The 13,608-nt window shown below is 42.3% G+C and overlaps 2 protein-coding genes across 2 annotated transcripts; one reads left to right on the top strand and one right to left on the bottom strand.

Moving 5' to 3' along the window:
* The first annotated feature begins 100 nt into the window (after positions 1 to 100).
* On the top strand, positions 101 to 4,456 carry c2h1orf50 (chromosome 2 C1orf50 homolog). Its single transcript, XM_084727000.1, has 5 exons — positions 101 to 278; positions 960 to 1,075; positions 1,448 to 1,534; positions 2,292 to 2,423; positions 3,692 to 4,456. Exons 1-5 carry the CDS (start codon positions 230 to 232, stop codon positions 3,875 to 3,877), a joined length of 570 nt encoding a protein of 189 aa, XP_084583126.1. The 5' UTR covers positions 101 to 229; the 3' UTR covers positions 3,878 to 4,456.
* A 709-nt stretch (positions 4,457 to 5,165) lies between these two features.
* On the bottom strand, positions 5,166 to 13,602 carry ap5b1 (adaptor related protein complex 5 subunit beta 1). The gene is made up of 3 exons (XM_084726987.1): positions 13,276 to 13,602; positions 10,124 to 10,909; positions 5,166 to 7,420 (listed from the first exon to the last, which is right to left on the bottom strand). The coding sequence occupies exons 1-3, from the start codon at positions 13,411 to 13,413 to the stop codon at positions 5,498 to 5,500; spliced, it is 2,847 nt and encodes a 948-aa protein (XP_084583113.1). The 5' UTR covers positions 13,414 to 13,602; the 3' UTR covers positions 5,166 to 5,497.
* Positions 13,603 to 13,608: the final 6 nt, after the last annotated feature.

Genomic DNA, 13,608 nt, shown 5'->3' with positions numbered 1-13,608 from the left:
AATATGATTCGATTAAAAATAAATGTAATTAAAGTATTTTATGCAGGCACAATTCAGGACTACCATCGTAGCCACAATGGGGCGGAGATTCAGGACCCCGTGAAGCCTCCGGTATTTTTGGTCAAATATTAGCTGGTTACAAAACTTGCAGGTGGACAGACAGAGAGGTTAAATTGGACTAAAACAGTCGAGAGAGGAGTTTGTAGTGAAAAGAGGGACAGAAGAAATCATGGACAGGACGGTGAGCCTCCCCAACCAGCCGGACAGAACCACCACAGGTAACACTAACTGCCTGCTGACTAATTTAAAGCTCTGAACCTCAGGTTAGTTCTTCCCACCGTCCTGAGCTCTGTCCACGTTGTTGTAGTTTCCATAAAAGCACACTGTCAGTGCTGATATGGATGCGATTGTCTAACGTTAGCTACATTTAGCACAGCGCGCGATAAACAGTGTGTGACGTTACAGGCAGGTCGGCTGTAACATTACAGTGTTTTCCAATCTGTAATGCATTTAATTCTAACTGAATATGTTAAATGACGACAGACAGCAGTATGAACACAACTCACTTCAGTACCTGTAGCACTGTATGTGAATTTAATCAAGTATTTTTCGTTGTATTCTACATGGTTGACGGAGGAATTGAGGGAGACGAGGTATATGGTGTTAAAATTACTCAATTGAAGAGCTAATAAGTGTTAATAAGTATATTATTAGCATCATTACACTACATTACTATGCCATAGCGTTACACGAATGGTTGTACATAGGTAATGATCTCAGTGTCTACAGTAACAGTAGTAGATTTAATATCAGTTGCAGTAGATTCAGCACCAGCAGTGACACAGTAGTTGTGATTGCATTAGCAGTAACGTGGTTACATGCAGGATATAATGATGTAACTCTGTTTGTGTGTGTGTGTGTGTGTGTGTGTGTGTGTGTGTGTGTGTGTGTTTGTGCAGTGACTCTGGTTGAGAGCAGCAGCACCCCCAGCGGGCTGGAACTGGTCAGTTCCTACCAGACCAACAGAGTGGGAGATCCCATGGACCTGGTGGCCCTGGCATCACAAGTACAGAAGGTGTGAGACCTGAGAATTAAAATATATAAATATACCTTTATTAAAATTGTCAAGCTTAAACTGTCAGTTGTCCTAATATTTTGGCTTAGGTCTTTTTCTTTTTGTGGTGGTGTCAAGGGAGGGATTGAGTATTGTTGGTTGTGCTTTATATATATATATATATATATATATATATATATATATATATATATATATATATATGTAGAGAGAGAGAGAGAGAGAGAGAGAAATTATTGCATTGTGACAGCTCTAGTTGTCAGGTGAATGTAATGGATAGACAATCTTTTTTCTGGAGATGCACATTACATGAGCAGAAAGAATAAAAATGGAATGAAAGCACCAGGCCTGAACATAAGTTTATTTTGTTTTTAGGGAGATGATTTCATCAAAGCCAACGCTTGCAACAAGCTGACAGTCATCGCTGACCAGATCAGATACCTACAGGAACAGGCGAGAAAGGTAAGAGTGTCAGAAAAAACACCTGTATATTCATTGAACTGGCTGCTGTAGTAAGTATGCGAGTTATAGAAAAATGTTGCAGTTAGTTGCGAGAATGGAAGGGGGTATATTCAAATAAAAAATTCATACTCTCCGAGGTTAATTAGTTTTAAATTTACAAGAGGAAAAAAACTGCAGTAGTGTGTTCTTCTCATGAGTTTCTTATTTTATAATCTCAGAATATCCAAATTTCTTTCTTATAAGTTTCCCACTTTTATCTCTTAAATATCCAAGTTTTTTTCTTGAAAATTTACAACTTTAATCTTGGAGGGTTTTTTTCAGAATATTGCCACCCCCTATATATACATATATATATATATAATTTTTATTTTTATTTTTTTCCCCCAACCCACAATGGCCCACTATAGTTACTATTATCTTTTGACACTGAATTGCTATTTTTTAGCTGATTATCCAGGATGTAAGTTTAAAGCAGCCAAAATGGATTTTTGTGGATTGTAATCTGTTAAACATGACATGACCCCAAAGTAGTCATGCTAACGTGATCATAATGCAGGCAAAATCTAATTAGGTAATGTTCGGATTTGACCATTTTTTTGCATCCTGATATTAAAGTATAACAACAGCCTATTGGAAATGAGACAGTAAAAAGAAAAAAGTAAGAAAAAAAAAATCATATTTGAGTGTGTTGAATAACAACATTTAAGATGAAACATGCTTTCAATCCAGCCCACATATTTTTCTTGTCTTTTTCCAGGTTTTAGAAGATGCTAAAAGAGATGCTGACCTCCACCATGCAGCCTGCAACATTGTGAAAAAACCTGGCAACATGTATTATCTGTACGAGCGGCCATCTGGACAGAAATACTTCTCCATCATCTCTCCGAAGGTCAGCATTATTACTGATAGATACTTAAGAGTTATGTCACCCTGTTTGAACGTGCTTGTTACAAAATGCCAGCACACTACCTGTTACTTAACATCCCCCCAGGGAGAGTCCTGCTGAGCTGTCAACATGTGCCTGTCTAACCAAACACCTACAAGTACAAGTGCACAATGCTGAGAGCTGGAGGTGTTTGGTGTTCAAAGTTCATTTAAGCCAGAAGGGAGCTGATAATGAACTGGCAGCCAAAACAGGCAGTTTGGGCCGGATTGGACTGGTTGCTGTTTTTCTTTTTTGCAGGCAATGACGGGGTTTCTAGTGATCCTGGAATTTAGGGAATGTCAGTGAATTTTGGCAGCTGTAATCGAGACAGGGGGAACCACAAACTGTCAGGGAATGAATGGGCTGACTTATATTTGTTGATTTCGATTTGTAATATAGCAGAGAACAATTAATTGCTTTACAGACTTCCCGCCAAAAATGTTTATAGCCTGTTTACACCTGACATTAACTTGTGTCTTGAGTGATCCAAGTGACCACCTGTGACCAGATCTCACTTCTCTACTCGATATGCATGTAAACATGTAGCTATATCTGCACAGTTCGGAACAAATGGATGCAATGTTTTTTACAGACAAAGAAAACACTCTACCAGCTGAGCTACCAGGCCACCCAACCACTGCTAAATGTTGGCAATAGGACACATGTTGGACAGGTTTAACCACCAGTATAGAATCATGTAATTTGCATTAGCCTACAATGAACCAAATAATAAACTTACAGGACGTCAGTGGAGTGGTGGTCCTTCAGTGTGACACATTATGTACACAGTGCTGAAAGAATGTGGCCAGAGCGATCAAATCTAAATGCATCCTGGGTACTTAGAGTTGTGCACCTATGATTGGATCACTCATGACTCGTGTTAATACCAGGTGTAAACAGGTTCACAGTGCTTAGCACTACTTCTTGTTTTCTCTGACCAACAGTCCAAAACCAAAGACAAATCTTTAAATCAAGCTAGTTCATTTTAAGCATTTCTTCCTGGAAAAGTATTGAATTACTGATTATCAAAATAGTTGCTGAATATTTTTGTCATTAGTCTGTATATCAACAAATTATTTAAACTCCTGAACGAAAAATGCTGCAAGTAGGAATTTGTGGGTTTTGTAAACTGATATCAAGCTGATTTATAGATCGAAGAGAAAACATTCTGTCTTTTGACTTGTAAGTGCTCATCTCACCACAGCATACGTCCTTTGTCCTCTCCTCTGTAGGAATGGGGTCCAAGTTGTCCTCACACTTTCATTGGCGCATTCAAACTTCAACACGACATGTCCTGGACCCCCATAGACGAGGTGGAGAAGAGGGACGCGGAGATCGCCATCATGGACAAACTTCTGAACCAGCAGGCGGCCTTACCACCTTCCATAGGACCTAACTTCAAGGGCCTCTCTGATTAGAGGACTGCTGGACTGGACTGAATAAAGGACTGGAATTTTAAAAGGACAGCAAATGGATACTAACTAGCGTCTTAATGGACACCAGTTAAATCCACACATGGACTGGAATCACTGATATTAAAACATCCGTCACACAGTGTGTTGGTGAATAACACACTGGCTGAAGTACACATCAGCACTACAATCAACAATACAGTCACAACCTTTAGGGATGCTTGTCTAAAACTGAAAAATATCAAATGGGCTACTGCAGTAAGCCTGTGCTTTTGTTTGTTTTGTTTTTTTTTAACAAAGTATAGTTTTTGCTTCTTAGCCTTTATCAGATCTGTTGGTGTTCATACTACCATTCAGGACAAAAATGAAATTTAAAGCTGCTCTGTCGAATTTTTTGTAAACAAACAAAAGTTCTGTCGAGCTTATATTATAATTTAATATTTTAAATTCACCATTTCTGTTCATGTTTTTTTTGCTGCTGGTCTTCGTTTGCTTCACTGCCTTTGTTGGTGTGTTACCGCCAACAACTGCAGATCAGCAACAAAAACATAGACGACTAATAAGAACTACTCCATAGTGCTACCAGTGGTCAGAAAGGTCACAGGGTGCCTTTAATTTGACAGACAGCCTGCATGTATAGCAAGCCCTTTAAACATTCAGTCAGTAGCCATAATAGCAATCTTAGATATCAACACTTACTTTTTTGACTTGCTACAATTCCAAGCAAACATGGCATTTCAGTTCATTTTCCACTAGCCAAAATTTCTTAATATCAACAACTTTTCTCTCACTAGTTGACATGTCAACTGTTGATATCCAAAAAATGTTCTTACATCACTGATATCATAAACAGAATCCTGTATATCTAAAATTCAGTTCTGACGAGTCAGCTTAGGATTAGAACAAGCAAAAAAGTAATTTCTAGAAAGGAATTTCCAATAGCTGAAATATAATTATAACATGAACATTAAAATATGTTGAGATATGTACAATTCCTTTTATGAACTTTAGATATCAAAAATTAACTTCAATGAGCCAAAATGTTATTGTAGATAAAGATATCTGTAAATCTGTACTAGTTTTAAATATAATTTATACATGTCAAAATACATATTGTAACATGTCATGTTATGTCTTACACCTTAAGTAAATGTTATTTCTATTAGTGAAAACTAAATCGCTATTTTATCAGCCATACTGATTACATGTGAAAAGGGGTTGTCATACTATATGCAGTTTTGTTTGTGGGTTCTAACTTTGGTTTTATAAAGCCTTATTTTTATGTAGCAGGGAAAATCAAATTCACTTAAGACATCTTTCATTGCAATTCTGTACAACTTATCAAGTAAATTATGTATTTAGTCTTTCATTTGTTGACTGTAACCAATGAGATATGAATGGTTTTGACTATATTTGGTAAATAAATGACAGTATATTTAATTTTACACATTTGTTTAATTTTATGTCAAGAAAATTAAAGTGCAGTTACTTTATTTTAAATCAACTGTCTTGAGCAATTTATTTTTTAGTACAATTGTTGTCATTAAAGTGCTGATAAATTCAGAGATGCAATTAAAAATCAGCTTTTCTTGAAATATAAAAACAAGGCAGTAAGAAGCATCACAGTCAGGTGGGAGTGTCTTCCTGGGAGGATGTGATTGTCAGTAGATAAGAGCTGATGTGAGGCAGAAGCTGCCAGTTATCTGTGGCGATGTCGAAATGCATGGCGTCCTTCTCCGACCTGATCTTCAGCAGCACGTGAGACTGCGGCGGGAGGAAGAAAAGCACTTTGAACTCTTCATCAGACAATTCTGATATAAGGAAGGGCAGGAAGTGTCTCTCCACCAACGCTGTCAGTGCCGCCTCCTTCAGCTGGCAGCAGAACAGGCTGGTGGAGCTGTCCTCTCCGCTCTCAGCGCTGATTTCATCCCACAAACCCTCGAACAGGCTCAGTCTGCCGCCTCGTCCCCACAGCGGGGGAGCGGGCGGAGGCACAAAGGCCTGCTGAAAGGCCACGTGGATGTCGGGCAGGACAGTGAGCCAGGAGAGGCCGTCCTGGGTGGTGAAGATGGCGCTGGCGTGGAGGGTGGTGGGGTAGGGCCTCCTGGGCTTCAGCGACAGCCTCACGTTGGGCGGCGGCCTCTCTCTGAACAGACATGGGACGCTGATGTCACTCAGCTCTTCGTAGTGGTCATCGCTGAGGCTGAAGTGGAGGCGGATGCTGAAGAGCTGATCGAAGCGTGGATCATTAGTGTCAACATGAGTCAGCTGGTAGTTTAAGGTGATTTCGGAGGCGAAGCTTGGGTCGCCAAACTGAGCTCTGTATGCTTCCAACACTGCGGTCACCTCTCCAGGGCAGCTTGCTGTCTCTCTTCCTGTATCAGTTTTCATTTCCTCTCGTTGCTCAGGTTGGGTCTCCACCAGCCTGAATATCGCCTTGCCTGTCTGGTGAATGGTCAGTGCGCTTGTGAGCCCCTCACCCTCTGCCATTATGGAGGACAGTGACCGCTTCTTGACCTGCCGTCCTCCCTCCGTCAAACCCTGCGCCAACACCCCAGCAAGCTTCTCGCGGGACAGCGTGGTCAGGAGGGTGTAGTAGAGGCGGGCGTGGTCCTGGATGTCCATGTCTCCGTAGCGGCAGGTGAGGTGCTGCAGGACATCAGCCAGAGGGAGTAGGAGCGAGTCCAGGCTGGGATGGACAAGGAGGCGGCGGCAAACCCCCAGCAGGCTGTTCCCAAGCCGCCAGTCACCGCTCACGCACAGCGAGGACGAAGACGGGGTGATGACGCTGGACAGGAAGCGGAGGGTGGCGTGCTGGGGGATTTCTCCCTCTTCTGCCACCCGAGCCAGCATCTTGAGGTGGCAGCTGAGGTCTGGTGGGGTGAGTTGGGTGAGCAGCGCCCTAGTTATGGCGCCCTGCAGGGCCTTCAGGAGCCCCACGGCCCAGTTGGACTCTGGGAACTTGTCCTGGGTGTGGTCAGCCAGGTTGATGAGGTGTGGAGCCAGATAGGTGTGGTGGAGGTAGAGCTCACACAGTTTCTCCGTCAGGCTGCTGGCGTAGCGCTCCACGTGACAGAAATAGAAGAGGAAGAGGAAGGCGCCTCTGAAAAAGGTGACGACGATCTCCCGGCTGCCACCGTTCTCCACAATTTGCAGCAGTGAGATGAGGTGTTCGTACAGGTAGGCCAGCCCCCGGCCCTCCTCCCCCTCCGCCTCCCCTTCCTCCCCCTCCTCCAGGTAGACCAGAGACAGCAGGTTGAGGCGAGCCAGCATGGTGGCGCTGTCATTGAACACGGTGGGCACCAGAGCCGAGGCCAGCCGCGGCGTCAGCAGCACAGGGAGGGTCTCGTCGCCGTCGCCGCAGCTGATTGGCCGGTTCTCAGGAAAGTGCAGGATGCAGTCCATGTAGAAAAGCTTCTCAGGTGTAGTCAGCAGAGGGTGCTGGGAGAGCATGACCAGCCGCTTTAAGATGAAGGCTTCGTCTTCTGCGCTGAACAGGCTGTCAGTGAAGGCGCACTTCATCAGCAGAGTGGCATGAAGGAGGCAAACCTGCAGGGAGGTCAACAAAGAGTCTCCGTGAGTCATCAAGTCCCAGCATCGCTAAGTTTACTTTTAGTAAAAAGTACATCCCTTAAGTCATCATTTGCAGGACAGCAAAACAAAAAATGAAGCTCACTCTCAATTTCACTGAGTGACACAACAAACAATCTGTCCCCCTCTGGAGTGGCATTAAACCTGCTGCTCTCAGCATCGATCCTTGTCTTTTAAGTTGTACCTTACATAAGCCTCTACATAATAGAATTTTTTTATGAGAATGGTAAATATAGTGCTGGAGCTACCATCTGAGGGTTGTACTACGAAGGAAACTGAACGCAGGCTTTCTTTGCATGAACTGGCTTGACAAAACCTACAACCCCAGTCAGAGATAACAGGCATCATGACCGTGGTTATCAACTTTATTTGTTAATACAGGGTTTCTTCTTCAAGGTCTATGTGTGCTCACATAAAGAGGGGCGTTTGGTGCATCATTTGACTTTTCTGCACAAAGTTGAAGCTCTTGCAAGATGAACAAGTTGTTATAATGAAGAGCCATGGAAAATATATTATCAGCAAATTATTAGCAAAAAGCAACACTGTCGGTGCAAATTAAGCAGGAGAGGATCATTGTCAGAAAATTACTAATTGACTGAATGTGATCTTCATGCTGTTGTGTATTTCTAACAAATGAAAGAATGATACTTGAGACAGTATATTTAAACATGACACTGTTGGTTGGCTTATAGAGCCGATTTAATCTGAAAGTCTGAACGTAACCTGCTCCAGACCAGGTTGAGTTCAGCATAGATTACCATGGTGATCTAGGCTTCACTTAGCAACTGAAAACACCTCTAAAGATCAATCGAGAATTGTGCGTTTTTTTTAATTCTATTCCTTGTGAAAAATGACAAGAAAAAAATTAGTTGGCAAGCAGTGAGGCTGATTTGATGGTCCTCTCATTTCTTGAAATAAAGAAAAAGAAAATATTTTTTAAGATGCAACAACCTCGGACTTGATGTGCAAAGTCATCTTGGCAATAAAGCAAATATCCAAACATACTTGTTACAATCCTTTGACAGGTGTTTACATTCTGCCATTACCATTACATTCACAGGAAACACAGCATACATGTATCACTGTTCTTAGTTTCATCTGATTACAGGCTACAGCTGTATCAGAGCTGTGTTACTGCTGATGCAAACCCACCACTTCCTACTGCATCTGTTTCACATTAAAAGCGCTTAACAGGCAAACTACATGGTGCCTTTTGAACCCTAACTTTGACATATTGCAAGGAGTAATGGAGCAGCCACTGTGAGCTGCTAGATGAAGAGCTGCAGGTCACAGCTGCACACCTCCAACATCCTCTGCAAGGTAAGCAACTTCACTGCACCCTGCTGCTCTGTGGATAAATATTTTTCCCCAAGCACAGCAAGAAATCAGATTGTGGTTTCTCATGGGATGATGGGAAGAACAACAATTATTAGGTAACTGCTTTATTAAAACAGCATGAGTTTGTTTGGCTGCACCGTGAACAGATCTTCTGTTGTATTTCTACCGAAGTAGCTGCTCAAGGAGTGTTTTCTATAGTATGAGTGTCGCCAAGTCAACCAGGACTAAAATCTTTTGAAAGACATAATGCTGCATAATAATGTTGCCAGAAATATCAATAAATATTGATACTGAATATTAGAAATGCTTTCAAAACTCATGTCGCACTATTGATTCTTCTGTACCAGCTGTACTTTCTCGCTCTCTCCTCTCCGACAGCGAGGTTGTTGTGTCCACATAGTCCCGCCTCCTCTCGCTTTCTCACACTGCTGTCATCTTCTCGTCACTCATCTCATTCCTGACAGGCTATCTATTGTCATGTTATGTTACTTAAATTTTCATAAAAATCTACAATTTTATGCTCAGTTTTTCCCTGTGATTTCCAAAATGGTATTGAATATTTGTATTTTTCAAGGTATTGTATCTAAATTAGAAATTCAAGTATTAAGACCACACTACTGCAACAAGGCAAATACTAACATAAAAATACAGAAGTTATGAATGAACTTTTCACTTCAAACACATTACAAAAGTTTTGTTACTGGCAATATCTATACATGCAGATTCAGTTTTATGTGCTGGGATTTTTAGCTTTCCAAGTATTTAAAAACAAAGATTCAATAGCAATGTGGTTTTTCTGTGACAATGTCACAGTTACTCAGTAACCATGTAATATTTTGTGTGCCAATACTGTATCTTTTTTATACCTGTATTTTTTGGGGTGGAGGGGTGCTTTTAATGCTTTTAAGGACAGCTGAAGATATGACAGGAAAGAGGAAGAGAGAGTGGGGCAATGACATGTAACGGAGGGCCACAAGCAGGAGTCGGACCCACAGCCACTGCTGAGGACTCACAGCCTTGGTACATGTCAGTGTTCTACCAGCTGGGCTAGCAGGGTGCCCCAGTGGAACTACTTTCTGCCAATGATACTGTCCCTGTAAGAACTGTTGACCATATGTAGGGTGGTGTATCTGGAGTAGTGAGGACACAGTTAGAAAACAGATGTTGAATTTGAATTGCTACTTTAGATTAGAAGGAAAATATTTGTTTTACTTTTTTAAATTGGGCTGAAACAACTGTCCTAAAGAGAAACAGCAACAAGTGAGTAAAAGCTGCCAGAGAAACCTGGACTCTCTTTTCTACTTGATTCCATGTGATACAAACCTCGCTCGTGCCCAGCAGTCGCAGCAGCTGAGCTCTGAACACGGCTGGCGGGACACCAGGCACCATAGCAACCACCTCTATCAGTCTGTGTAGCAGTGCAGCCTGACACAGAGGAGTGAGCAGGTAGGACTCCTCCAGCAGGGAGGACAGGACCAAACGCAGCTCCTTACAGTCAGGTCCAGTCTGGAGGGTGGGGACTGTCCCCATGGGTCCAAGAACGACCGAGGACAGACTGGCTGAGTCCGTCGGGCCTGAGTTCTGCTCTGCTTCCCATGCAGCTGTTGTGTTTCCTCCCAGCAGAGCTTTAAGATGCTCGGCACCAGCTCCAGGTTCCTGGGTGAGCTGATAGACAGCGTCTCTTAACACCAGAGTGTGAAGTCCTGCATAGGCCTGGTGAAGCCGGGACACCTCTCTCTGCCGGAGCCCGCCTAACAGCTCCAGGCGCTGGGAGAGAAGGCCTGGACAGCAGGCCTCCAGCTCCCGCAGGCACTCGCAGGCCGTGGCCCGTAAGGAACGAAGAACGCCATCGCCCTGGAGGTCACTGGTGTCCTGAGCAATCTGAAGGAGCAGGTCCAGGAAGTCTTGAGACGCACGGGAACGGCAGCTCACGCAGGAGGTGCAGACCAGCACAGATGTGAGGGCCAGGAGGAGGTGGCATCGAAACTGGATGGATTTTGGAGGACACTGGGCGAACACTGACATGAGCTCCAGGGCCGTCTCCTCACCCACCGAGTCTGAGGGACACAGCAGAGTCGGGTGCTCACAGAGCGGGGACAGCAGGAGGACCTGAGAGGGTGAAATTGAAGAAACATGGAGCCATCAGTGTGAACACTAGAGAGCGGACACGCTACTGGAAAATGGAAAACACCCAAAGATAATTCCAAGTACTTAAATGCAGCACTACTTTCTTTCTGCAGTAGAATCTACAGGAATGACTTTCTTTTCTACTAGAAAGAAAGTAGTTCCCACATGAAACTGCTCACAACAAGGTCTGTGGATTATTTTGAGTAACCAGGTCATGATTTTTGGAAAGAGACACTCATTTTGAATTTTTCAAATGTAATTTTTCGGTGCTTTGAGCACCGGAAGCTGAGTGCCATTTACTTCCATTATACTGGAGAGATGGCAGACATCTCTACAGCACGTATCTCCAAAACTCTGCAACTCACACCAAACATGTAGATGGATAAACAGCACTACAAGCCAAAGCAAAACTATGTATTTCAGATTTTTGAGGTGAACTGTCCCTTTAATACAAATAACTATACATACACACACACACACACACACACACACACACACACACACACTGAAATATACCAAAAACATAATACCTAAATATAAATGTAGTACAGCTGATCATCAGTTGATAAATAAATACCAGATTTTGCTCTCAGTTGGATAGAACAAGTTATTACATTAAGGGTTCTGGGAAATTGCAATGAGTATTTTTCACAATTTTTGGACATTTTATAGATTAACCGTAACCAATTAATCGCGAAAATAATCTGCAGATTAACTGATGGAAATATTAGCTGCAATCCTACAAATACAATAAGAAAGAATACAGACTGGGCTCAGGTGTGCAAGTGTGTTCATCTGGTTACCGCTGACTCAATTTACAGTAACCGTTCATGGAAAATCATGGAAAAATTCCCCTCTCAGTTTTCCAAAATCAAAGCTGATTCAGTCTATAAACATAAAGGACCAAGAAAACATCCATCTGAGGTGATGATTTTTTTTTTGCATTTTTGCTGCCAAATTACTTACATTGGTGATCAGAATTGTTTCTGATGTATTTTCTGTAGACTGACGAGGGGTGTGAGCTAATCATGCACTGATCTGGATCGATACACCAACGATCCCATATGATCGATGCAAAGGTAAAACATCAATCTATATCGCCATCTATTTAAAGATACGCCTTTATTGTGATGTTCCCATTGCTTGTGTGTTTCAAACTGTCTTGAAGAGTTCAATCATAATTTAGTTGCTTTTTGTGAGTTCGTAGTCTAAATGTAACTGAATAGGCTAAATGTATATGATACTGTCTGATATTGATCACAGACCCCTGAACTGAATCAAATCAAAATCAATCACATCTTCTTAGCTTTTCACATTTAAACCGACTAGTTGACTTGAGTTAACTTGTGAGTGCAACATGGCAAACTCCATGTGTACAGCTGCCAATTTAGTATTTGCAGTTGTACACATTTTCACCCCCAAATCAAATATACATATTTTCCGCCTGACCTGTAGTGCTATTTATCAACCTGAAATGTTTTGGTGTGAGCTGCAGAATTTTGAGGATATCAGTCATGGAGAAGTCTGCTTTTTCTCTAATATAATTGAAATAGATAGCACTCAGCTTGTGGTGCTCAAAAAGAAAACTGAAAGCTCAACAGCAATGTCACTTTAATGTAGGAAATACTGTCTTTCTACCGAACTATATCCACCAACTGCATCACTACGCAGAAAGAAGCGTGCATCTACTCATGGATGAGAGGCTGATGATGGCACAGGACGTAAACATTAATTACATCCTCCTCTTCCTTAGCTGAGCTGTAACGTCTCATCCATGAGTAGATGCACACTTAGTTGGCAAGTGGAGTTTGATTGACAGAAAATAGTTCCTACATGAAAAGTAAGGGTCACGGTTTCAGGAAAGAGACACTGCTGTTGAGTGTCTCATATGTTTTCTGGACACTTTGAGCAGCACATGTCAAGCACCATTTAGTCCCATTATACTGAAGAGAAGGTAAGACATCTGTATGAATATCTCCAGGACTCTGCACCAAAAAATCTTGATGGAGAAATAACACTATAGGCCAAAGATAAAAGATGTATTTTTGATTGTGTCGTGAACTGTCCCTTTAAAAATCCCCATTTGATTTATTCTGCATTTCTTCTTCTCAAGTTAGCATCTCCAAGGAATAAAAACGTCAACGTTTAGACCAAAGTTAAAGTTTCACTGTTAAACAGTATTAAAAGGTACAGCAGGCTATTTCGTACTGAGATGTGTCTATATGTCATTAAGCACAGCAAGAGGTTAATAACTCGTGGCAGATGGGACTGGGGAATAGTGTATTGTACATTTCACCATATAGTTTTTGTTGTTGTTGTTGTTGTTGTTGTTGTTGTTGTTTGTGTACCTTGACAGTGTAGCTAGCTCTGTCATCTCGGAGCTCTCGGAGCAGCTCTGCCAGGAAAGCTTCAGCTGTGGTCCCGAAGAGGAAGCGAGACGGACTGCAGGAGAAAGCAGAGATCCTCTCGGTCCAGTTCACCGCCATTATTACCGCTCAAACCCCGATAAACCTCGGCGACGTGCAAATTATCGGCTCGCTCACTCTCAAAGACATTCCACAAAGTTTACTGTAGCGTTTAGCTACTTTAAAACACAAAGTTCTCCTCACATAAAGCTAGCAGTCAGGAGACACACCACTGAGTTCCTTGTTGTGTCACGTGCTCTTGTAATACTGTCAGTG

Source organism: Lutjanus erythropterus, chromosome 2 (assembly GCF_056507025.1).
Source record: "Lutjanus erythropterus isolate fLutEry1 chromosome 2, fLutEry1.hap2, whole genome shotgun sequence".
NCBI lineage: Eukaryota > Metazoa > Chordata > Actinopteri > Lutjaniformes > Lutjanidae > Lutjanus > Lutjanus erythropterus.
Note: the sequence above shows the minus strand (reverse complement) of the source record. Positions and strands in the feature narration are given on the sequence as shown.